General features: G+C 45.4%; 1 protein-coding gene across 3 annotated transcripts in view; it reads left to right on the plus strand.

Annotated features, from left to right (window-relative positions):
- The window catches only part of LOC142576615 (uncharacterized), a 501,274-nt gene that overhangs the window by 400,493 nt on the left and 75,585 nt on the right, over window positions 1–25,196 (plus strand). For 2 of the 3 annotated variants that reach the window (XM_075686816.1, XM_075686815.1), the window contains exon 17: window positions 16,077–16,144. The exons of the other annotated variant lie outside the window; for it this stretch is intronic. In XM_075686816.1, coding sequence (XP_075542931.1) covers window positions 16,077–16,144 — 68 coding nt within the window. The remainder of the gene's footprint in view (window positions 1–16,076; window positions 16,145–25,196) is intronic. 3 annotated transcript variants of the gene reach the window in all.

Genomic DNA, 25,196 nt, shown 5'->3' on the forward strand with positions numbered 1-25,196 from the left:
CTGGCAACACTGTCCAATAAACAAAGATGGCTACGACATCCAGGTTCACGGAGGCTCTTTTGCTTGGTGCTGCGCTTACGCGTTTCTCGTTGGTGGCGTCGAATCGAGGTGTTTCGTCGAAGCCGAAAGGGTTTGCTGCCGAGTACCTTATTTTGATCGGTCTTAAGTATTTTAGTAACGAAACGGCTAAAATCGTCGTGCTGTGCGTGCCAACGTCTGGCCTGCCCAGCAAGCCACATCAGATTCTTTTTGAGGACAAAGAGCCTTTCCTGTAAGCCGGCAGTTCAAAAAGAGGAACTTTTTTGTGCGGGCCCCCGAGAGGTTCAAGCATGTGCTCGTGGCGTTGCTCCCTCTTGTACTGGCAGGATACTTCCTTGTCTCCGACCTGCAATGGCACTGCGACTCCTGTTGTAGTATATCAGATATAGAATTTCGTATTAGATAGGCACTGACGTCTGCCTTGCTTTTAGTGCTTTCAGTGCCTGGACAGCGCATATATATATTTTTAATACGGAGAGCAACAAAGAGCGTTTTAGTGAAATAAAAATAGAAAAGGAATAACGTAAAGATAAAGCTGCTCCGACCAGGATTCGATCGTCCGACCTATTGATCCCAAGCCGGGCACTTTACCTCTGCGCCACGCAAGCAGACGAATGTAAACGGATGATTTGCCACATGAAAATCGAGAAGCAATTTTAGTTTCGCAAAGCTACGTCTCGCACAGACATGATAGATGCAATATCGCCCAGCAACTAAATCTCACGCCGGTACTGCAAAGAAAAATTTGCTGTCCGTATTCAGTAGCATGCTCGCAAGTGCCACAACATCGGTTTTCACTTGCGATTGGTATTTTAACTTAGAAAATAGTCCTAAATGAAACGCTGACCCGGGACCCTGTATGGGCTGTTACTGCCGATTTCGATAGCCGTTTTTGTTTTTCACGCGATGGATATGCAACGTTTTCTTAGTTCAGTGATGCCTTGCAGTCAACACATCTGTCTTGTCATATATCTTCGTCAGAGAAGCGCAGGCTAGTGCTGGGAGCCTTCGGCGATACCACATATACCTGTGTTTATGACGCGCCACATCGGCGGTCATCGCTTTTTGTGCTGGCACTTTAGACATGAAAAAATTGTTTATTTAAGAACACCGATGCAAAAGATGAAATATAGAGTGATTTATCTTTGTTATACTTCTTGATTCCTGAGCCTAGACGCGCCGATAGCGTGAAGACAGACTCGGCGGATACGCTAGGCCTAAGCTTCGGTGGGGACCGATCTCGGCGCGGGTAGCTGGCGAAAGCTAAAATGTGTGTATTTGAGCCTCAGAACTTTTTTTAGTACTATAGGGAAAGTGGATGTGCACGAATCACCTCAGCTTTGTTATTGGTGCGATATCAGTCAGCGATAGGCTTCGAACTCGGGGTCCATTCCCGCGCGTCTGAACGACTTCTGCATTTCATGTCTACTCCACACCACTGCGACAATGGTGACAGCTCCCAGTCATATGTCACGTGCGAACTACTAAAGAACACTGCGTCCTCAACGTTTGCGTGGTTTCGTTCAAAAATTTAGCTATCTGCCCAGTCAAAAGGGAAACTGAAAAAACAAAACGAAAGTGATCTTCAGTGTCAAATGTCCATGAATAAACAGGGCAGCTCACGCACCTTTATTCCAAGCTGCGACACGAAAGAGGATTTTTCGACACCGAAATATAGCATTATTTAGGACAAGACTAGTATTAAGCGATAAAGTTGCATAAAGCATTTAATATTCAGCAGCGCTCGTCCTTGCGTACTTAAACCAGCGTGGCACAAACACAACCAGCGCAGTTTCCAGTGCGAACCAGCGAACTGCAACGACAGCCAGCGCCTGTACAGCACAAACCAGTGCGCCGCAGCGTCTCTTTCAATGTGGCCCAGCTCTTATCCTGCGTTCTCCAATAGCAATAGTGTAAATACCGATATTCTGCATGGACGCTTAAAACTAATTTTACCTGGAGCCCTATAACGTAAAATTATTTCATTATGTTTTTATTCCAATCCCATGACGTCAAATGGGAGTAGCCGCTGATGCAAGCGTCAGGCCGTGGCCCGCAGCGTGGCCTGAACGAATGAACAGCCAAATCAAACGTTCTCCTAGCTTACAGGAGGTGACTTTGCTTTCAAAATGATGCCTACATTGAGCGGTCTTTCGTTTGTAATTGGCTGCCGGGAGGCGAGTAGGAGGAGGCTCAAGTGCAGAGCGTTTCGATGGGGCTGAGCCAGCGCACTGAATATAGATAACCGGATGAAGAATCTGGTACCGGCGTCGGTGATTGGTCTGCTTTCCCTTACTTAGCTTGCGGTGGCTGGTCGAAAATCACGGCGCCGTGCAACGCAAGGTAAATGATGCCGCTAAAACGGAGCGTCAGCAGAGAAGAACTTGGCAGAGCGAGATCGTAAACGTTCCGAGAGTCCTTGACTACGTTACACGGCCATGCAAAAAGTTCTATTGTATGCGAAGAAACCCTTGCTCTCCGGCAGGTACACTCGTACCTGCCGGAGAGCAAGTGCATGAGGGATGGGCGGCAGGCATCTTTTCTTCCTTTCGGAACGGGCAGCCTGCGGCTATTCAGAAAAATTTCAGTTTTCCACAGCATATTTATGCATAACGTCGCAGCCTTCAGCGGCACATAAGTATTTGTTCCGTCTCGTTCGAAAAGACTTCTGCTATGCGAAAGACACGCAGACGCGACTGTAAACTGCTTGGTGCACCTCAGTCCATCTGGGACTTTCCGGTAAGCACTGAACGTTTTCGCTTTTTCCTCTGCTTTTCACACACTTTTCACACTCGTTTAAGGTTGTGTTCTAATTTGACAAAATATTTCGTGTGCCAAGCTGCGTTCATGGCCGAATGCGTACGGGAGACTCTGAAAGTACGATGTCAGAACTATTGAGAAATACTATGTTGTGCCACCTCTTGCGTTCGGCAAAACACGTATACCGCGGATAATTCAAGCATGTTTTCAGGCACGTAGGATCCGCTGGACTGGAATTCTACGACATTAGGTGGCTTGACAGCACGCAAGGTTATCTGACTTAGCTAGCTTGGATGATCGGTTGCCACAGCCAGAAATTCGAATCATCGCGTCTCTTTTTTCTGAAGGTGGGAAGCTCGAATTCACTTACATCCGTACACTACATCTCCAGGCTTGAAGAGCCTGCAAGAGGGGCTATACTAATCCAGCTACAGCCAACATAGGAAGACCCACTAAGCTGCAACAAGACACCCCCTCACCAGAACAGGAATTGACCCCCTTGTGCAGTATTCGGCCACTCCCTCCCAAATGACCAATTCGATTAACCAATAACCCCAGTTACAGCAGCTGCGGAGCTCTGACCAAGGTGGCGGTCAGCTTTGTAACGCAGCAGATGGTGCTAAGAATCTCTGCAACCGGACAGGCCGCCAATGGAAACTGATCCTGGTAACGTTTACCACCTGAACCATCGCAGGTGAAGCTAGCCTTGCAGTACTCTTATAGGAATTATTAGACATTGTTTGGGGTATCATTGGCCTTAGTGAGGTTAGAAGAATTGATGAAGCTTATACAGTGCTGACAAATGCTTACGTCCTCTGCTATAGAGGACTACCAGATAAAAAGTAGTTCGGAGTAGGATTCCTAATCAACACAGACATAGCGGGGAACAATGACGAAGTCCACAGTTGCAATGAGAGGGTAGCAGTAGTCCTAATAAAGCTGAATAGGAGGTATAGATTAAGTGTAGCACAAACCTACGCTACAAACTCCAATCAAAACAAAAACAAATAGAACGCTTTTATGATGTTTATTTAGCGATAAGAAAAGTGCAAACTCAGTCTACTGTAGTAATGGGCGACATCAATGAAGAAGTGGGGAAAAGGCAGGCTGGTGAACAAGCAATTGGCAGCTATGGCGTGGATTCTAGCAACAGTTGAGGAGAAAAGTTGGTAGAATTCGCAGAAAGGAATAACCTACAAATAATGAAAACCTCCTTCAGGAAACGTTCAAGCAAAAAGGGGACCTGGAAAAGCCCTAATGGTGAAACAAGAAAAGAAATTGATTTGATAGTTTCCGCCAATGCCAGCATAGTGCAGCATTTAGAAGTGTTAGGTAGGGTAAAGTGCAATGATCATTGGTTAGTCAGGGTTAACTACTTAAAGAAGGGAACTGCGCTAAAAAAGACACGGACGAGCAAGGACATGGACGGGCACAAACTCGCGACTGATTTTATTCAGAAAGAACATACATATATACCTAGATTCTTATCCAATCATTGCCTAAGCGCACATGCCAAGAACGTTTTCTCTTTCTTATACAAATTGATACTAGATTCGCTTACGCATTCATCACCTGACTTATCAATGTAAAAAGCCTCTGCGAGTTCACGTGCTACCTGGTTACGACTGCGCCTTAAGATTTTGGTTCTAGCCAGCAAAGGCTGGCATGCTTTATCAGGCGTAGCCAAAGGGCATGCGCCGCAATGTAAGGGCAAATTTGACCCTTTTTTCATTAACCATAGAAAGCTTGTGTTCCCTTAGTCGTTCATTTATACAACGGCCCGTCTGGCCAATGTAAACTTTTCCACATGTCAGGGGAATTTCATACACAGCCCCGACCGAACACCTGACAAACTGGGTGGCGTGACGTTTCGTGCAGTCTCGCACGCCTTCCTCGCCGGAGACAATCCGGGGGCACAAAGAGGCCAACTTGCCTCTTTGCCTCAGGGTTAACCTTCACCTTATTTTGAAGAGAAAGAATAAGGTGGTAAAGAAGAAGCAGGCGAACCTAGATGCAGTAAGGGTAAAAGCAGATTAATTTAGGTGGGCACTTGCAAAGAAATATGCAGCCTTATAACAGAGAGGTGAATGTGACATAGAGGCAATGAATGAAACCGTAACAATGCCTGGCTTTAGAAGCAGCAGTTGAAGTGGCGAGTAAGGCACAAAGGCAGCCAATAGGTAAGCTCTCCCAAGTGAAAAAGGACATGACCAAGAAACGACTAAGAATGAAAATGTCCAACTCAAGATATTAGATAGAATTCTAGGAACTGTCGAAACTAATCGACAAGGAGAGAATAAGGGTTATTCGAAATTATAACACAAAAATACTGAGGAAGTAGCGAAAAATTCACGTAACCTGAAAAGTGTGAGAAGCAAGCTTGGCATCGGAAAAACCAAGAAGTATGCACCTAAATATAAGCAGGGTAATATCATCAGAAATCTCGAAGATAGAGTAAAAGCAGCGAGATAACCCTATACTGACCTGTACATTACCTAAAGCAGCCACGATGCTTCCATTCGAAGTAGCAATAAACAGGTTACAGAGGCTCCTTCTATAACTAGCGTTGAAGTTAGAAAGGCCTTGAAAGACATGAAACGGAGAAAAGGTGGATAAGTTGGACTGCCAGTCGATTACTCCAACATGGAGGGGACAGAATGCTTGAAAAACTAGCGGCGTTTTGAAGAAAAGAGCACTACAAGCACGCGGACTAGAATAACATGTACGACAGACAGACGCACAGCGGCCTTTTACACGGTCTGTCTACTTCAACGGTCTCAGATAACTGGAAGAATGCCAACATTATACTCACCTACAAAAAAGACAGACGTTAAAGAATTGAAAAGTTATAGGCCCATTAGACTACTTCCAATATTATACAAAATATTTACCGAGATAATCGCCAATAGAATGAGGGCAACACTGGACTTTAGTCAACCAAGAGAACGGGCAGGTTTCAGGAAGGGATACTCGACAATCACATCCATGTCATCAATCAAGTTATCCAGATTACGTAGAGTACAATCAGTATCTGTATATAGATTCAGTAGAGAGAGCAGCAGTTATAGAGGCCATACGTAATCAAGGATTACAGGTCACTTACGTAAATATCTTGTAAAGTATCTACAAGGGTTCCACAAATACCTTAAATCTGCACAAGGAAAGTTGAAAGATACCTTTAAAGAAAGGTGACAGACAAGGAGACAAAATTTTTCCGACGCTGTTCAGTGCGGGCTCGGAAGAAGTATTCAAGCTATTAAACTGGGAAGGCTTAGGAGTAAGGAGCAACGGCGAACATATCAGCAACCTTCGATTTACAGATAACACTGTCCTGTTCAGCAACACTGGGGACGAGTTGCAGCAAATGATCGGGGACCTTAACAGAGAGGCCATAAGAGTGGGGTTGAAGATTAATATTCAAAAGGTAAAGATAATAATCAATAAGCGGGCAAGGTGAAAAAAGTTCAGGACCGCCAGTCAGCCTCTACACTCTGCGAAGGAGTACATTTACCTAGGTGAATTGGTTGGAGCCCATTTCGCAGACATTGTCAAATCCTGGCAAGGTTTGTAACAGCGCACCCAAGACAAGAACAACAGATGGAATAAAGCGACGACACGGCGCTGCGTCCTGTCATCGTTTTATTCCTTCTGTTGTTCCGTCTGTTGTCCTTGTCTTGGATGCGCTATTACAAACGTTACCATGCATCCCAATCAACTGGCCCAACTTGCCGTTATGATGCAGTATATTGTCAAATCCTAACTGGAAGCCTACCATTATGATTAAAAAGAAAGGTGTACAATGAGTGTGTACTACCGATGCTGACATAGGGGCAGAATTTGGGAGTTGACAAAGAAGCTTGAAAACAAGTTAAGGACTACGCAAAAAGCGATAGAGCGACAAATACTAGGTGTAACGTTAAGAGACAGGAAGAGAGCAGTGTAGATCCGAGAGCAAACAGGGATCGCCGATATTGTCACGTGGAGTGACGTATGAAGAACACAATAGCAATACTGTGAAAAACGAAACTAACCTATATTGAGCGAGCCAGTGGCCCGCAAAACAGGCTACACTTAAAGAAAAGCGACAACGGCGAACACAGTCGGTAATCGTGAAAATCTGCTCAGCGGGTCAAGCGCGTTGGCCATCAGTCGTCGAATGTTCCAGAGTAATCGCTGGCACTCGCGCCTTCAAAGTTCTACATTATTCGCGTCGCGCACATATGCAATCAGATTACACAACGCTCGGTCACAGACAGCGGATGGAACAATCCATACCATTCCAGAAACTTCGGATACATGCAGGCGCGTCCTGCGCTGTGTGATAACATTTGTGAGGCGTTGAACCATGGTCCCCTGATAAAGATAGGCAAGTACACGTGTCAATACACCCCTCTTAAAAAGCATCGACAAATAAAATAACACCCGTAGCACAGAAACAACAATATAAGGAAGCTCGTCAGCGTGCGTAAAAGGGTTTAAAACTCACTACGTGGACCACTTCAGATCGTGCGCGGCGGCGCTATGACTGCGAAATGCCGTCTGGCACGGTCTCATAGTCCAGTGCGCAAATACGTTGGACGACCTTGTAGGGTCCGAAATAGCGTCGCAATAGGTTCTCACTAAGTCCTCGTCGGTGTATCGGGGTCCAAATCCAAAGAAGGTGACCGGGCTGGTACTCGGTGAAGCGTCATCGGAGGTTGTAGTGTCGGCTGTCGGTACGCTGCTAGTTCTTGATCCGTAGGCGGGCGAGCTGTCGGGCTTCTTTGGTGCGCTGGAGATAGGCAGCGACGTCAAGATTCTCTTCGTCAGTGACGTGCGGCATCATGGCGTCGCGCGTCGTTGTCGGGTTTCTTCCGTAAACCAGCTTAAACGGCGTGATCTGTGTTGTTTCTTGTACCGCCGTGTTATAAGCGAAGGTCACGTACGGCAACACGGCATCCCAGAGCTTGTGCTCGACGTCGACGTACATTGCTAGCATGTCAGCGAGGGTTTTGCTCAGGCGCTTCGTGAGACCATTCGTCTGCAGGTTGTAGGCAGTTGCCCTTCAGTGGCTGTATTGCAGAATGGCTTCGGCGAGCTCTGCTGTAAAGGCCGTTGCTCTGTCAGTGATGAGCACTTCTGGGGCACCATATCGCAACAGGATGTTCGCGACGAAAAATTTCATCATTCCTGTTGCGCTTCCTTTCGGTAGAGCTTTAGTTTCAACGAAGCGGGTGAGACAGTCCGTCGCCACGACCATCCAATTATTTCCGGATGTTGAAGTCGGAAACGGTCCCAACAAATCCATCCCGATCTGCTGAAATGATCGGGAAGGAGGTTCGATCGGCTGTAGTAAAACTGCTGGCCTTGTCAGTGGTGTCTTGCGTCGCTGACAGTTTCGGCATGTCTTAACGTAACGGGTGACATCGGTGGTCAGACGCGGCCAGTAATACCTTTTCTGTATCCTCGACAGCGTCCGAGAGAATCCGAGGTACCCAGTGGTTGGATCGTCATGTAGGGCGTGCAGTACATCTGGACGCGGCGCTAACGGAACAAGGTAGTTGGCGCGAACTGGTGAGAAGTTCTTCACGAGCAGGTTGTTTTGTAGCGTGAACGAAGACAATCCACGCTTAAATGTCCTAGGGACAACAAAGGTGTTGCCTTCCAAATACTCGACGAGGGCTTTTAGCTCCGAGTCCGCTCGTTGCTGTTTATTCGCGGGGAGACTTAGTTTTATGTCGAAGTCTGGCTCGGGAACTACGGTCGTCGGGGTAGATGCGGCCAAATCCGAGAGGACAAAGGCATTGCTTGTCTCCAGAATTTCCTTGGTGTATGCGATCGTCGTGCCCTTGTTGTTCTTGAACTCCTGGCTGAAGTTTTTCAGCAACAATTTCGTATTTCCTCCGTGCAGTCGAGCGATCCCTCTTGCGACGCAAATTTCACTGTCGAGCAGTAGACGTTGGTCGCCTTCGACGACGCCTTCTACGTCAGCGGGTGCTTCAGTGCCGACCGAAATAACAATGCTGAAGTGAGGCGGGATGCTCACTTGATCTTCGAGCACACTCAAGGTGTGGTGACTACGAGGGCTCTCCGGCGGTATAGCTTGATCGTCCGACAGCGTTATTGACTTCGACTTCAGGTCTATGATCGCGCCGGTTGGTTCAAGAAGTGCATGCCCAGAATGACGTCTCGTGAACACTGTTGGAAGATAACGAAGGTGGCAGCGTAAATCAGGTCATGAATAGTAATTATTGCCGTGCAGATTCCAGTCGGCGTTATGACGTGTCCTCCAGCGGTGGAAATTGACGGGCCTTCCCATGCATTCTTAACTTTCTTCAACTGGGCGGCGATGAATCCACTCATGATTGAGTAATCGGCTCATGTGTCTACTAAGGCGGTGACTGCGTCGCCGTCGGGAAGCACGTCGAGGTCGGTGGTTCTTTGTCTTGCGTTGCAGTTAGGCCTTGGCATCGGATCACGGCTACGTCACGTTGACCTGTGGCTGGTATGTAGTAGAACCCTGGGAGTGTTAGCGATCGCCGCCACACATCGGCGCTGATGTGGAACATCCGCGCTGGTGTGTGGTGGCGCTCCCCTAATTTACCCTATGTTGTACCCCTATTTCCTCTATTGTCGTCCCCTAATTTCCCCTATGTTGTCCTTGGTGTAATCGTTCGTTGGCTTCTTATAATATGACTAATAAAATTGGGCCCCCTTTCTTCTCGTGTATTACATAAGGAGGGTCTCGAGTCCGGCAACATTGCCTCCAGGTAGCATGTGTGGGTTGCGGTTTTGGTGGGCCGGTTGCCTTCACCCGCCAAAAAAGATCCCGTTCTCATGACGCCTGTGGCAGAAGAGATGTTCTACATCCGCTGCCAATGTCTCTTGTGTGATGGCGCTGGCTAACACTCCCAGGGTTCTTGTCGGAAACATAAATACCCAAGAAATTGGATGAGAAAACGGCGCCGCAGTAGTTCAATTGGTAGATCATCGCATGCGAAATGCGAAGGTTGTGGGATGGTTCGCCACCTGCGGAAAGTTTTTTCATCCACTGTCATTTCCGATAATTTATCGTTCTTTATTTCATTTATTAGGCAAAAGTAATTTCCCCAATGTTGTCCTTTGTGTGAGTGTTCATTGGCTTTTGATAATACGACTAATAAAAATCGAGACCCTCGGTTAACCCCCTTTCTTCTCGTTTTTTACCCATAGCAGGTTTGTTTTACATTGATGCCACCCGTGAGATTGTCTCAGCCTCTCTGACTCCGAGCTTGAGGCTTGTCGTTGGTATGTTCCCTGCCACACAGGTCGCATGCTTGCTGGTAAGGGAGGGTCCTAGTTCTTTTTCTCCACTGTGAGTCTATGTTTATTCTGTGCAAGTATCTCCACTCTCCCAGCCCATTTACTTTCTTCCATATTCCTCAGTGTATTATGTATTGATTATAGCATTTCTATGTATTATAACATTGCTCTCTGTGGGCTTTCCAAGAGGCTATCGCATTTTGAGGGCATACATCATACCCTTTCCGCCGACGACATCACCATCTGGTGTGCGGGCGGCAGCGAGGGTAAAGTAGAGGCACCCCAACAGGTTGTGACTGAGGCTTTTCTTAGCGGAACCGGACTCCCACTCTCTCCGAGCAAGTCGGTATTTTTGCTGTAAAGACCCAAGAGAGAGAGTGTCAAACCTAAGTGTCTGCCTCTAGGACGTCAATATAAAGCTTTGCACCAGCTCTGGTCATCTCATCCCTAGGGTGGAGGTCATCAGATTTCTTGGCATGCTTCTAGAGGCTAATGGCACTAATTGGCAGTCCCTTAAGAATATCACAGCTCGAACGGAGAGCATAGTTTCGCTTATTACTAGAGCCTCCAACTCTCGAGGTGGCTTCAGGAAGGACAATTTATTAAGGTTGTTCAACGCTTTTTTATTCAGCCACATTATCTAGGTTGCTGCCATGCAGTGCTGGTAGAGTCATGAAAAGGCTAAGCTCAATCTGCTGATCCGCAAGAGCATCAAGAGAGTGCTAGGGATCCCTTCGTGTACTAGCACGGACCGGTTCATGTAACTGGCTATTCACAAAACGTTGGAAGAGAGAATCGAGGCACAGCACATGGCTCAGATGGCCGGGCTGTCCTCCTCGGCCGCGGGCAGGAGCCTCCTGGCCGTCCCGGGGTGTAGTCCAGATCTGGAAGGTGAACGCGAACATAATCTCAATAAACAGCAAGGAGCTTACATTACGGTCTCCCCTTTTTCTTGCAGCCTGCAATCACAGCACAATGCGGGGAGGCAGGAGGCCAGTGGTGAAGCCCTACTCAATGATGTTCGTGCAAACCCGGAGTGTGCATGTTTCGTAGACGTGAAGCACATAGGTCGATTTACCAACTTCTCGGCCTTTACGATTGATCACACAGCTTCTGTTCTCCACTCCGCTTCTGCCAAGAACGCCACTCCCGCAAAGGCTGAGCAGCGCGCTCGCTCTCCTTGACGATTCTAAGCGACAGATCTACACTAATTCACGTACAGCGGTCAGGTCCTTTGCGTCCGAATCGGGATCGGCCGAAGCAACTCACATTTTAGGTCATAGGGATATTTTCTCTCACAGAATCAGCTGGTTCCCGGCTCAATTCGGCTCACATCTGGCCTCCATAGCCAACCTGAATGACATCGCCCACGTCCGAGCACACGAACTCACCGCGCTCGGCAGCCTGAGGGATATTCGGGCTCCAGTCTTGTAGGTTAAATCACATGTTCTGGCAGTGCCCCTCATTACAGGGTCCTCAACGCAACACCGAAGAGGAATGGAGCTCCATACTCAGGAGCTCGGACCTTATCCATCAACTCAGGGCTGTCCAGAGGGCCCACGACGTGGCGGTGAGGCTCGGCCTACCCGTCCCGACGTGGGGGCGTCTCTACTGACGTCAGCGGTTGTGTACATGAGGACCTTGATCAAGTTCTGTCTGTCTATGACTTTCACTCCCTTCAAAATTTGTGCAGCACGTGTCAACCTGCACAAATTCATTTGTAGTTTTCCAGTGAGCGCCAAATGGGAGGCGTCCCACTGAACTTTGGTTGCCACGGAGTCCTGATAGTGCCCCTGACGTCAAGCAGACAACCGCATTTCCAAATATTTGTGCTGAAATCCTTACACCTTCACACGTACGCCGGAGCACCTCATACCTATTGTATTCCCATAGGGCTCCGTGTTTAATTATAGAAGCCTTTTTTCCCCTTTGCTGTTGTTTTTTCCTGTGTTTCTATATTCTATTCCCTTCCTTTATCCACATGCTAAATTATTTATATTCCTTTACCTGAGGTATTTACAGGCTCTTTAGTGACACTGTATGCTAACTGTTTTCATCGAATACCATAGCGCCTGGTCATTGTAACGCTAAATTTAGGAACAAATTCTCGCATTCCTCTAGACAGATAGGAAGCTGCGGCAGGTTTGCCACATACGCAGGCGCAGACTTGCGAAAATATCCGCGAACAAGTCTAATATCAATGCCTGCATTGTGTAAAGCCGTCCGAGTACGCGATATGGTGCGCTTGTTCGCATAGGAGAATAAACCCGATATTGATTCGCTCTAGCGCCCTTTCCATCCTGACCATGTACACAATAAGCAGCAGCGGGAATAGAAAGCACCCCTGTCTACGTCCCTTGCTGATATGAACTTGTTCCTCATTCCGAATCCCTTCCCATTCAACGCAAATTCTATATTTTTGGGTAAATCTCTCTGAAATGCTATATACAGTCGTCGAATGTGTCTTCCCCTTCCAGAATATCCCAGTATATTCCGCGGTGCGTGGAAGCGAGTGCCGTATGATGGTGGTTCAAAGAACGGAGTGGCGCACATTCTCCGCTGCCAGTGGTTCGCCTATTCGGCAAGAGAACAGCAAGGCGGCAGCCCCTACGGCCACAAAAACCGGCATGGTTCACAAAGAAAAGCTTCGGTTTTAAAACCAGTAGCGCCATATAGGCTTCAATAGGTTCATTTCTGTGAATACAAAAACTTATACACTTTTACCTCCGCCTGCTTGTGGCTGGATGCACCTCCGATACGGTGTTTTGTCAGAAATCTGCTAGGTGCCGGGAATCATTCTCCCAAAGCCCATACCATAAAAGTTTCATGCAATGAATAGTAGAGCGCTAGCGTCTATAGAAACTCCAGGTCGCTGAGCCAGCATGGGAATGTGAGTAGTTACATAGACCTACGAAAACTTCTGCATTCTCGCTTGAAATGCCTTTGGAAACTCCTAATTCTAAAAGAAGTACTGTTTCATAAATAGTCACATAAACACGAATAAGACTGCCCGACTGCAGGATTCAAACACAGAACGTCTTGCACAGAAGCCGGTGTACAAACCACTACGCCACGGACGCTTTTTTCCTTTATTGCCTCACATGCCACAGCGCTCACGAACTCAAAGAACGGACTAACAAAATTGTACTACGATGAACCGTCAGCGATTTGCTGACTGCATGTCATCAGTATTTCGGCATGTCTAAGAAAATTTCCCATCTGGGAGCCGATTCCCGTACATACGTCCCCACCTTCTGCACTTCAACAAAGTGGGACAGAGACTCGCGAAAATATTCGCAAAGAGGTCTAACATCAATGTCTGCATTATGTACAGCCGTCCGAGTTCGCCATATCGTGTGCAGGCACAGGAGCATAACGAGATCAAAAGGCACGTGATCGTTGTTGTGAACCATGAGATAACGGGTTCTCTGCGGAGTTAATGACATCTCTATATAGTGCCAGAGAAGCACCCCCCTCCAGCAATCTAAAGACCCGTGTTCAATTGTCTTTGATCTTCTTTGCATAATAAACAAGAGTACCGCAACGTATAAATAAACCCCTATCTTCTAACAATGTTTTGACGAGTAAGCTTACTGTGTGAAGCTTAAAAAAAGATTTTGGTCCTTGGCGCGATGAGCATTTTAACGCACTTCAAAACGTGTTTTCATGGGTCTGGACAATATTGTGCACGGTAGCATAGCAGAGGAAATAACACATCGACTAGGTCTTTCTGCAATTTATTGCGTGACTTCTGGTTGAGATATTCTAAATAAATACGAGCCGAGAGGAAACCGAAAGATGAAACAAATTATTTCAGATATAGCCGTACTGACCCTCGCACACGCACGAAATACAGCTTTGTCCTTTGTGTTTAGTGACTGGTTTTTTGTGTTTAGTGACTGGTTTTTGTAACAAAGCGTTCTACACAAAAAATTCTGCTAGCAATTTAGCCAGCCTCACATGAGTGATAGCTCTCAGAAACGTCTCATCTACATCACGGAAAAAAAGAAAACAAATCGACTGACGGATTGCCTTACACACAGATTCCACCAACCAATTTCTCCATCACGCTGTCATTAAAACATTTGTACAGCTCATTTTTTCCCATACAGAGCTCCGAATAAGGACCGCGAAGCCCCCTGTGCGTTTTTGTACATATAACTTACTTCAATGCAAATAATGCAGCAGATACCATAGGTCGCTTACGAGAAACAACTTGCGAGTCGTGGCGCCTGTGAAAATTCACTTATCCCAGCTTTTTCATTTTTGTGTCTTTTTCCTTAACGCATCCCGTTGCGATACTTCAGCGAAAATACAAGGGACAAAAAAAGTAGACGACACGAGCGTTGTCACAGCGCTCGTGTCGTGTACTTCTTCGTCCATTGTGCTGGCGCGGAAGTATTGTAACTGTGAATCCAATATGCTATCTCAATTACCGGGCTTGAGCCTCCAGTTGTTTGTTTTCCAATAAAATTCGTTGTAGCAGTAGTACTGCAGCAAGTATTTTGTTTGTTTCTTGCCATTTGAAAGTCATAAATACCCTGGGAATGGGACCTGATATCCCATTCGTCTTGCCAAACCCAAGGCAAGTTTCCCATTTCCTGCACTAGCGATCGCTTGACAAAAGCTTTCCACAGCATTGACAGTATGCATTACACTTTCATGATTAAGACAGAAAGTTGCAATGTCGTAGCGTAAAAAGAAGGCTTCTTCACCTCGTATCGTGTTGTTCCTAAATATACTTAGACAGGAAGGTTGAATTTATATATAAAATAAGAAATGCGGTGAGAACGGCACCCTTGTCTGACTGAGCACTGCCCTGGTAAATAGTCACCTACTCATTTCTTATCAGCCTCGTCGTACATCCTGCGTAAGACAACCGCACACCTACACTATCACATTGACTGCACCCAGATAGTCAAGTATAGAAAGAAGCAAATCGGGCGTCAAGTGGTTGAATTACTTCTCAAGGTCAACTTACAGCATGGCTGCGCTAAGCTGCATTGCGTCTCCGCAATCATGGATCGATGGTGCTATGTGTATATTTGGCATAATTGTCCTTAATTTTATTCTGCACGGTTATGAGCACCAACAACATATTTGAGCACTGTTGGCAACCGGTTAGCCAATACTTTCAGTATTTTACAGTCTATGCTTGTTCAACTAATCGGTCTGTACGATGAAACATTGCATTGAAAACCAAAACCGTGTACGCTGCTAACAAGTGCTTTCTACGTCATAAATTGCGGCATATCCAAATAAGGAACCCAGAACAATTTACGAGCGTGGTTGATTGCAATGAAAGCCACAACCTTTTAATCGATGCTTATTGTAGTGATTAAACGCCTGCCAGCGTCAGAATTTCGGCTAACTACAACCTGTCCAACATTGATTGGACGACTTTGTGTCATGATCACGGCTACGCTCCAAGTATAGTATACTATACTCTACTGTAATATACTAGAGTCCAATCATGTTCTAAACTATTTCTCGGCCTTCTTTTTCTCTTTATCTCTTTGCTGCACGGCGCACTCCCGTTGACAGCGTAACGCGTTTTGCATTGGACGGTGTACCGAACTCTTGTGAGATAATTAGCCACACTGAGGCAGTGCGTTTTACGTAAATGCATTTATGCTCTTTGGCTGGAAGCATAGCTGCCTCGAGAGAAAAGGCTTCTGTTTGAAATTGTAGCTCTTTTCTCTCCGCGCAGTGGCCTTTCGCAGTAGTATGGGCGGCTGTTTACTGTTTGCAAAGGCAAAATAATTATGAGGTGTGGTCCGTTTCGGGACACAATCTGCCTCTACCGCCATTCCTCTATATCCGTAGTTGGGGACCTCAGCTATGTCGTCATGCGTGGACCACCACAGCCGTTTCGCGACTTGTGATAATTTTTTTACATGAACGTCTTTAACACCGACATATCTTTGTTCTACAGCTTTTGCATGTAGGAAAGCGTAACGTTCCTAAGGAATACTGAACCGTATCCTACATTTCAGAAAACACTCCGTTCCTGGATTCTTGCCGAAGATCTTCAAGGCTATGCTTCAACGCTTTGTCAAGTACTGTAAGATGCACTTATTTTCTTGTGTTTCTGGTAGTTGGTTGCTACAGAAACGCGTATTTGTTATAGTTAAAGATATATAAGATAAGCTGAAGGATTTCAGCTATTGCATGAACATATGGTGGGTAAAGTAACATAAGCAGGGCACGCGCTCTACTGCAGTTCATCAAGACGGGACGTGTTGAAGGGCTATTTTCTGCTGCTGAATATTACTGTGGCCACACATTGAGATTCCGCTGCATCGTTGGCTCAATAGTAGCTGATGCCTTGATGCAAAGTAATGCTTAGCCTGCTCCTAAAAAATCGCGAGTGAGAAAACATGCCACGTGCAGACTACGTGACTTGAACAAAGCTGACCAAGCAACCACAACCACGGCAGCAGCTCGCTGCCTTCATCGAAAAAGGCTGGACGGCGATAGACTAAGTCCGGCAAAGGACCACTATAAGTTTGTATCCGAATTCGCAGTATCCGTCCCCAAGTGCACTTTCCCATCGGTCAGACACCTTCTTTAATATCATATCCAACGTCACAATTGGCTGGCATGTGATCTTAAAAACAGGTATAGCACAAGAGCTATTTGTAAATTTGTCCCTACATCCTAAACACATAAAGCACCTTAAAAGTTGAAAAATCTACCTGCTATTTGACTCGTTGCGAGGGAAACCTTTTGTTGCTAATAGCGGCTCCATGGCTTTTGCGGGCGCATAACTAGCAGCAGGCTGTCTAACAACCATAGGCTTTTGAAGACAGCAAGCGGCAACGCTACACACCACGTTAATAAAACATTATATGCGCTGTGCTTACCAAAACTTCATAGAAAACAGATTACTCCTGCAATTAAATACCTGGGGCATTTGGATCTTCCGGTGGCATAACCAAGTGGAACTTGACCCACTATTCGTTTCATAATAAAATGCGGCGAAAGGTCTGAAACTCGATATCTCGCTAGAGGTATGCTTCAAGTATCCCTTATCTCAGTCGCACTCATCAATCCGACTCTACCCGAATTGTACGACTCACATCTATTACGGCAGGATGCACATGAAATGAAACCGCTCCAAAGACTATCAGAAAGGAATCAAGTTGGAAAATAAACATGGTGATGATGACTATCTCTTTGCATTCCCTTAGAAACTACGCGGCTACAAATAGTCACTTAACGTAGATCAGCCAGTCAAGCATAATATACACACTCCTCGTTTTAGCATTTCGCTTTGATTGCTTTAATTTTGTTTCTCTTCGTTAAAACTTCAAAACTTCAAAAAAGCATGTCCAACTCATATCAGCCGGGACTGCCTCATTAGTGGGCTTACTAAGGGCCGCACAGCCAACCGGAACAAGAATCTTTGGTTGACTTCTAACTCTGAGAAGACGTGCCATTTTAAGTACAGAATAGCATTTGCAAACGTTCGCGCTGGCACCGTCACCCTTTTCAAGATTCGTTACGCCACCCAATATTTACAATAACATCAAATGACTCTGTTGCATAATTGCTGCACATTACGCTTCTGCCACACTCAGGTTATCTTAGTGGGCGCTTGCGTTTGTCTTTCGTTCGTGTATACTCGCAGGTATTGCTGTGCTTCGCTCTGGCTATGACTTCCTTTTGAACTGATATCACGTCTTTATGTCTTCGTTCCTTACTGATCGTAATCTTCTTTTTCTTGAGCTAAACTAAAGGCCTCAATTTTCGCTATATATGTATGTATATATATATATATATATATATATATATATATATATATATATAATATATATATATATGAGGCATATGGCCCCGCACTCTAGCACTGCTTGTATGTGATTGTTCTTCTGTATGTCTCAAGGTCATCACAAGTGGTGATGTCGAATTAAATCCGGGCCCTGGTTTGACTAAAGCTGAAAAACTTGAACAGATTATGCAAACGTTGAAATACCAGAGCAAGACATTAAGTGGCATTAAACATGATCATAGAGCAGTTCAAAAAGAAGTGAAAGAGAATGGTGCCGCCATGACGCTTATTGAAGACCGCTTAACTAAACTTCAATCTTCTTTTTCTTAACTTGATGACACACAGCGGACGATGTCTCATCTGAATGAACAGTCGTATCTAGAAAAGATGGCGATATGGAAAATCGCCAGCGCCACAATAACCTTATCATCTTCGGTTTGCCTGAACAAGACAATGAAACACAGGCAGATTTATCGAAACTGATGCAGAACAAAATATTTTCTGTTATTGGTACTTCTCCCCGGAGCATTGAGCGCATGCACCGTCTTGGAAAAACGCAGTCAAAAGCACGACCAGTGATTTTCCGGCTGTATGACTTCAAGGAAAAACTGGAAATTATGCGGAACTGTCCCAAATTAAAAGGCACCAACGTTTCGATAAGCGTTGACTTCACAAAGAGCGTGGTGCACAGGAGAAGGTGGATATGGGAAAACGCTAAAAATGAGAAATCAAGTGGGAAGCGAGTGCGCCTCGTTTATGACATGCTTTAGGTGGACGGCCAGGCGAATTACTGGGATGATAATAGTTCCACACGTAGGCCCTGTCGGGAGCCGCATTGTCATGACAAAAGTAGCAACATAGGCGGCAGAGAAATGCCCTACGAGAGGGGTAGCAGCTCTGACAGCAGTCCCGAGTGTCCCTGACAGACTAGCAGTTTTAAACATCAATGCTCGGAGCATATGCAAGAAATCTTCACTTTTGGAAGCTGTCCTCTTGGAACATGAATCGGATATCGTAGTTGTAACTGAAACCTGGGTAAATAAATTAATCGAAAGTGCTGATTTCCTTCCTCCGAACTATACGGCTTGTCGCAAAGACAGACGATCCAGAGGAGGTGGTGTTCCTATTGTTTATAAAACTTCAATGGTACTCGTTAAATTTCATCCCCTCCAGAACTGGAGTGTATTGTGGGTACCTCAGAGATCAGTGGTCTGTATTTTGCAATTGTTGCAGTATATTGCCCCCCTGGCACCTCCGAAGAATACATGCTATTGCTGAATGATTTCTTACTTGAAAAGTTTGGCAACAGCACCTGTAAGATAATACTGGCCGGAGATTTTAATTTACCGAATATTGACTGGGTATATTTATTTACTTTATTTATTCATACTGTCGATCCCATCAGGGATCATAACAGGAAGAGCATACATAGTTATCTTGCAGTGTAACAATAATAATTAGCGCAATAATAAGATTAGACTTATTAGACATGCATTTAGCAGAGGCAGACAATGTAGTAGGCAGAAAAGTAACGCTATACACTGTAATAATGTTACGAAAAAAAACAGGTAATCAAAGGTAGAAAATATACAAAGGTGAACAAAATGGTACGCATAAATTATACAATAATACATAGCATTAAATTTAAGAGTAACAAGGGGTAATGAGGTAGTCTGTCAAATATCAATGGCGGTAAGCAATAATTACAACAGGAAAAGAAGTAAACAATTTGCATAAATAAACAATAGTACTTAATAATGGCAAGTAATACAAGTTATAAAAGTGAGGTATACACAAAAGGTAGTAACCCATAAGATACGTTTAAGGTTTCGGTAAAGAAATTGTGATGATGTACACAATCTAATGAAATAAAATGGCACAAAAATAGATGGTGACACAGGTACATCATAATTGAGAAGCACGCAATTCATTTTCGCCTAATGTCAAAAAAATTGTTAACAATGGGCTGTCCTTAATACTAGGGTCCAGCTTATTCCATTCACGTGTCATTAAAGGGAAGAACGAGTGCTTATGGCTTTCCGTATGAAATGGGTGTTCGTTTAATGATAGTGAATGTTTATGTAGGGTGAGCCATGTTTGTGCTAAAGATAAGTATTTGGAACTGTCTATTTTCAATTCATTATGAATAAGTTCATACATAAATTTTAATCGTGCAAGCTTGGCTCGTTTTTGTAAGGTCAGTATAACGGCCTATTTTGACAATTCTGTGGGTGAGTCTGTTAACCTATGTTTGTTGTAAGTATATCTCAGTGCCTTCCTTTGAATTGCTTCTAGTTTGTTAATGAGTTCTTTGGTGAAAGGAAACCAAACAATGTTAGCATACTCTAATACAGATCTGACAAATGTGTTATATGCTAGTAGTTTTGTGTTTGGGGGTGCTAGTCTAAGACGTCTGTTCAAGAAAAACAATTTTGTTTTTGTGCGGTCGAGGTAACGTTGTTAACATGACGCTCCCATCTGAAATCGTGTGTTAATGTTAAGCCAAGGTACTTGTACTCCTTCAATTTGTTAAGTGTGGCGTTATTTATAGTGTAGTTAAATTCTGATGCGAGTTTTTTCCTAGTAATTCATAAAATAGCTGATTTCTTAATATTTAGAATCATTTGCCATTCGTTACACCATTTGTACACAAGTGACAAAGCGTCGTTCAAGGCCACATGGTCATTATGCGAATTGATTACTTGATACAGAACACAATCGTCAGCAAAAAGTCTAACATTGACTGGAATATTAGAAGGCAGATCATTGATGTATATGAGAAATAAAACTGGAGCCAGAACACTTCCTTGCGGAACTCCGGATCTTACGCTAGATTTCATGCAATATTGCTGGTTAACTTCTACAAATTGAGTGCGGTTAGTAAGGTAGTCCTTGATCCGTAGTCCTTGATCCAGTTCAGAATAGGGCCCTTTCCCAAGGTAAGTTCGCGGTTATAAATTTTTTTCTTGTGTGTTACGCAATCGAAAGGTTTTGAAAAATCTAGAAAGATTACATCGATTTCTTTCTGTTGGTCAATACTTAACGATACATCGTGGACAAGCTCAATTAGTTGTGTGACTGTGGAAACTCCTTTGTGAAAACCATGCTGGCAATCCGTTAGTATTTCTTCCTGTTCAAGGTGTTTGGTTGTGTGCTTTAAGATAATGTGTTCTAGTAGTTTACAAACAGTGCATGTTAGTGAGATTGGTCTGTAGTTAGCGGGTTCTCTTTTACTTCCCGATTTATGAATTGGTTTCAATTTAGCTGTTTTCCAATCCTTAGGGAGGGTACCTGAGGAGATTGATTTGTTAAAGATTATTAATAAGTACTTGGCCATCCACTCAGCGTATCTGCGAAGGAATGCATTTGGAATATTGACACGTGTACTTATCTCTATCGGGCGACCACGTTTCGCCGCCGAACAAATGTTATCGCACAGCGCGGGACGCGCCTGCATGTATCCGAAGTTTCTGGAAAGTTATCGATGCTTGTATCCGCTGTCTGTTGTCGCCGAGCCTTGTATTATCTGATTTCATCGCGTGACGCGAATGGTGTAGAACTTTGTGGAAGGCACGCGGGTCCGAACGATTAGACTGGAACATTCGACGACTGCTGTATAAAAGCCGACACGCTTGAACCGCAGATCAGATTTTCGACGATCGGCGGCTGTGTTCACCGCTATCGTTGCGCTTTAAGTGTAGCCTGTTTTGTGGGAACAGGTTCGCCCAATAAAAGCTAGTTTTGTCTTTCACAGTACTGCTACTGTGTTCTTTAACGTCACTACCACGTGACATCTGGTGGAGGTGCTGGGTATCGATCCCAGTACCTCTCGCAAGATGACCCGCCGCCGCAAGATGACGAAGATGACGACGCCTTCCTTGGAATGATAAGCGCGGAAGACTTCGCTGAACAGCAACGGGCAGACCCGGAGCTAAAAGGCCTCGTGGAATATTTGGAAGGGCACACCGACGTTGTCCCCAGGGCATTTAAGCGCGGATTATCTTCCTTCACGCTTCAAAACAATCTACTCGTGAAGAAGAACTTTTCACCAGTCCGCGCCAACTACCTTCTTGTTGTCCCGTCAGGAGTTCGTCCAGAAGTATTGCACGCCCTACATGACGATCCGACCACTGGACACCTCGGATTTTCCCGGACACTATCGAGGATACAAGAAAAGTATTATAGGCCGCGCCTGACCGCCGACGTCGCCCGTTATGTCAGAACATACCGAGACTGTAAGCGACGCAAGACACCGCCGACAAGGCCAACCGGATTACTACAGCCAATCGAGCCTCCTTGCCGACCATTCCAGCAGATCGGGATGGACTTGCTGGGACCCTTTCCGACGTCAACAACCGGAAATAAGTGGATCATCGTGGCGACGGACTACCTCACCCGCTTCGCTGAAACTAAAGCACTGCCGAAAGGTAGCGCAGCCGAAGTGGCGAAATTCATTGTTGAAAACATCCTGCTGCGACATGGCGCCCCAGAAGTCCTCATCACCGACAGAGGAACGGCTTTTACAGCGGAGCTCACCCAAGCCATACTGAAATACAGTCAAACAAGGCACAGGAGGACAACGGCCTACCATCCGCAGACGAATGGCCTTACGGAGCGGCTGAATAAGACCCTCGCCGACATGCTAGCGATGTACGTCGACGTTGAACACAAGACCTGGGATGCCGTCTTGCCGTACGCAACATTCGCTTACAACACGGCGGTGCAAGAAACAACACAGATCACGCCGTTCAAGCTGGTCTACGGCAGGAACCCGACAACGACGTTCGACGCCATGCTGCCGCACGTCACTGACGAGGAGAACGTTGACGTCGCTACCTATCTCCATCGCGCCGAAGAAGCCCGACAGCTCGCCCGCCTGCGAATCAAGAGCCAGCAGAGGACCGACAGCCGACACTACAACCTCCGACGACGCTTCGTCGAGTACCAGCCCGGCGACCGTGTTTGGGTATGGACCCCGATACGCCGACGAGGACTCAGTGAGAAACTACTCCAACGCTATTTCGGACCCTACAAGGTCATCCGACGTATTGGCGCTCTGGACTATGAGGTCGTGCCAGACGGCATTTCGCATTCACAGCGACGCCGCGCACGATATGAAGTGGTCCACGTGGTGCGCCTTAAACCCTTTTACGGACGCTGACGAAATTCCTTATTTTTTGTTGTTTTCTTTGCTACGGGTGTTTTTATTTCGCTTGTATGTAGCGTCGGGTCGATGCTTTCTAAGAGGGGGGTATTGACACGTGTACTTATCTCTATCGGGCGACCACGTTTCGCCGCCGAACAAATGTTATTGCACAGCGCGGGACGCGCCTGCATGTATCCGAAGTTTCTGGAAAGTTATCGATGCTTCTATCCGCTCTCTGTTGTCGCCGAGCCTTGTATTATCTGATTTCATCGCGTGACGCGAATGGTGTAGAACTTTGTGGAAGGCACGCAGGTCCCAACGATTAGTCTGGAACATTCGATGACTGCTGTATAAAAGCTGACGCGCTGGACCCGCTGATCAGATTTTCGACGATCGCCGACTGTGTTCGCCGCTATCGTTGCGCTTTAAGTGTAGCCTGTTTTGTGGGCACAGGTTCGCCCAATAAAAGCTAGTTTTGTCTTTCACAGTACTGCTACTGTGTTCTTTAACGTCACTACAACGTGACAATATTATCAGGTCCTGGTGATTTCTTCGGGTGTAAGTTAAGCAGTAGGTTAAGTACGCCTGTTTGGGTTAATGTGAGTGGTTCTAGTGGCTTATTTCTAGAGAAGACTGCTTGAGGTAGTGTGCCGTTGTCCTCAGTGAAAACGGAGCAGAATTAGTCGTTAAGCAAGTTAGCAGAGTTCCTGTTATCTTCATTTGAGGCTTCGTTGTCGTTAGGATTCTTTTGGTTAATGTAGCTCTAGAACTTTGTGGGAGCAGTTTTCAAAACGTTTGTGAGTGCATTAGTAAAGTAGAACTGTTCGGCTGTCTTAATTTTTGATTTCATAAGTTGAATAGCTGCGCTGAGATTTTCATGCGTAAATTTTGATGGATTAGTTTTCAGCAATTTTCGCATTCGGTTTACTTTACGTTTCGCATGTGTAACGTCACGCGTTATCCATGGATTACGCCTAGTAAGTTTATTTTTTCTAGTTGGTATGTAATTCGTTATACAATGAGATATAATGACGGTAAATGCGAGCCACAATGTATCGATGTCTGTAGTGCTGTTATGGAAAAGTTGCAATAACGTGTGCTATTCATTAATCAGGTAACCAAGTATACTAGTGTCGTCAGCTTTACTATAGTCGGTGTAAGCGATGATTTGCTGAGGGGTAACGCTGTCATGAAGGGGTATAGTGCAATGGGTAATTTTGTGATCCGAAATACCATCTAGCAACTTAATCTTGTTTCGTCATTTATGAAGTGATTGCTGAGGAATATTAGATCTAGTATGGAACAGCTGGATCCCTGTGCACGTGTAGGTTCAGTTACAATTTGTGTAAGGTTGAACGATAACATAAAGTCAAGTAACACATCCGGACAGGGTGAGTGATGCTGCATTGTTTGCCAATTCACTTCGGCAACGTTAAAATCACCTGTGATTATTAATCTGGACGCTGATGCATATTGCTCAGTATATTCATGCAATCGGCGCACATTGTCGAGGCCGGAAGAAGGACTGTGATAGACGCAGCCTACGACAAGAGTATGATGCGAAGCGCAGTTTACAAAAGATAGCCTCAACGCCCGCAACATCGGGTAAGATTAAAAACGGGATTTCTTCACTAGAATGGCCACGCCACCGCCTCGTGTTGTCCGGTCTTTCCAGATGATAGCGTAGTTGGCAGGAGCTATCTCAACATCTTTAACATCAGCTGTTAGCCAGGTTTCTGTTAGTGTTAGAAAGTCAGCTTCATATCCAAGAATCAAGGCTTCAAGGGAATCCGTTTTTTAATATGCTACGGGCATTTATGTTCAAGAAGGATAAGTCGGATATCAAGTTCGGCGTGAACGTAGGCTTCGAGGGCCAACATTATCGGGAAGGACAACATGATCAGGCCGTGTCTCGTGTTCTTCTGAATCTGACTTTTTCCCTTGACTTAACACAAATAGCAACTATGCTAACACGAACCCACGAATCGGGAGAATCGCTAGTTGATTTGGTATCCCTAAGCAGATCTGTCACCAAATCCAAGTGCTGGTGTTAAGTCTTAAAAGGGATTTCTGACCACAATATGGTGATCACGTAGTTCTCTACCATATATACCCGAGCAGAAAAGAATAAAGCTTTGCTAGTCTCCGATTTCTCTAAAGCAGATGATGTTGCAGTATTGGACCATTTAGAAGAAG

The sequence above is a fragment of the Dermacentor variabilis genome, chromosome 3, assembly GCF_050947875.1.
Source record: "Dermacentor variabilis isolate Ectoservices chromosome 3, ASM5094787v1, whole genome shotgun sequence".
NCBI lineage: Eukaryota > Metazoa > Arthropoda > Arachnida > Ixodida > Ixodidae > Dermacentor > Dermacentor variabilis.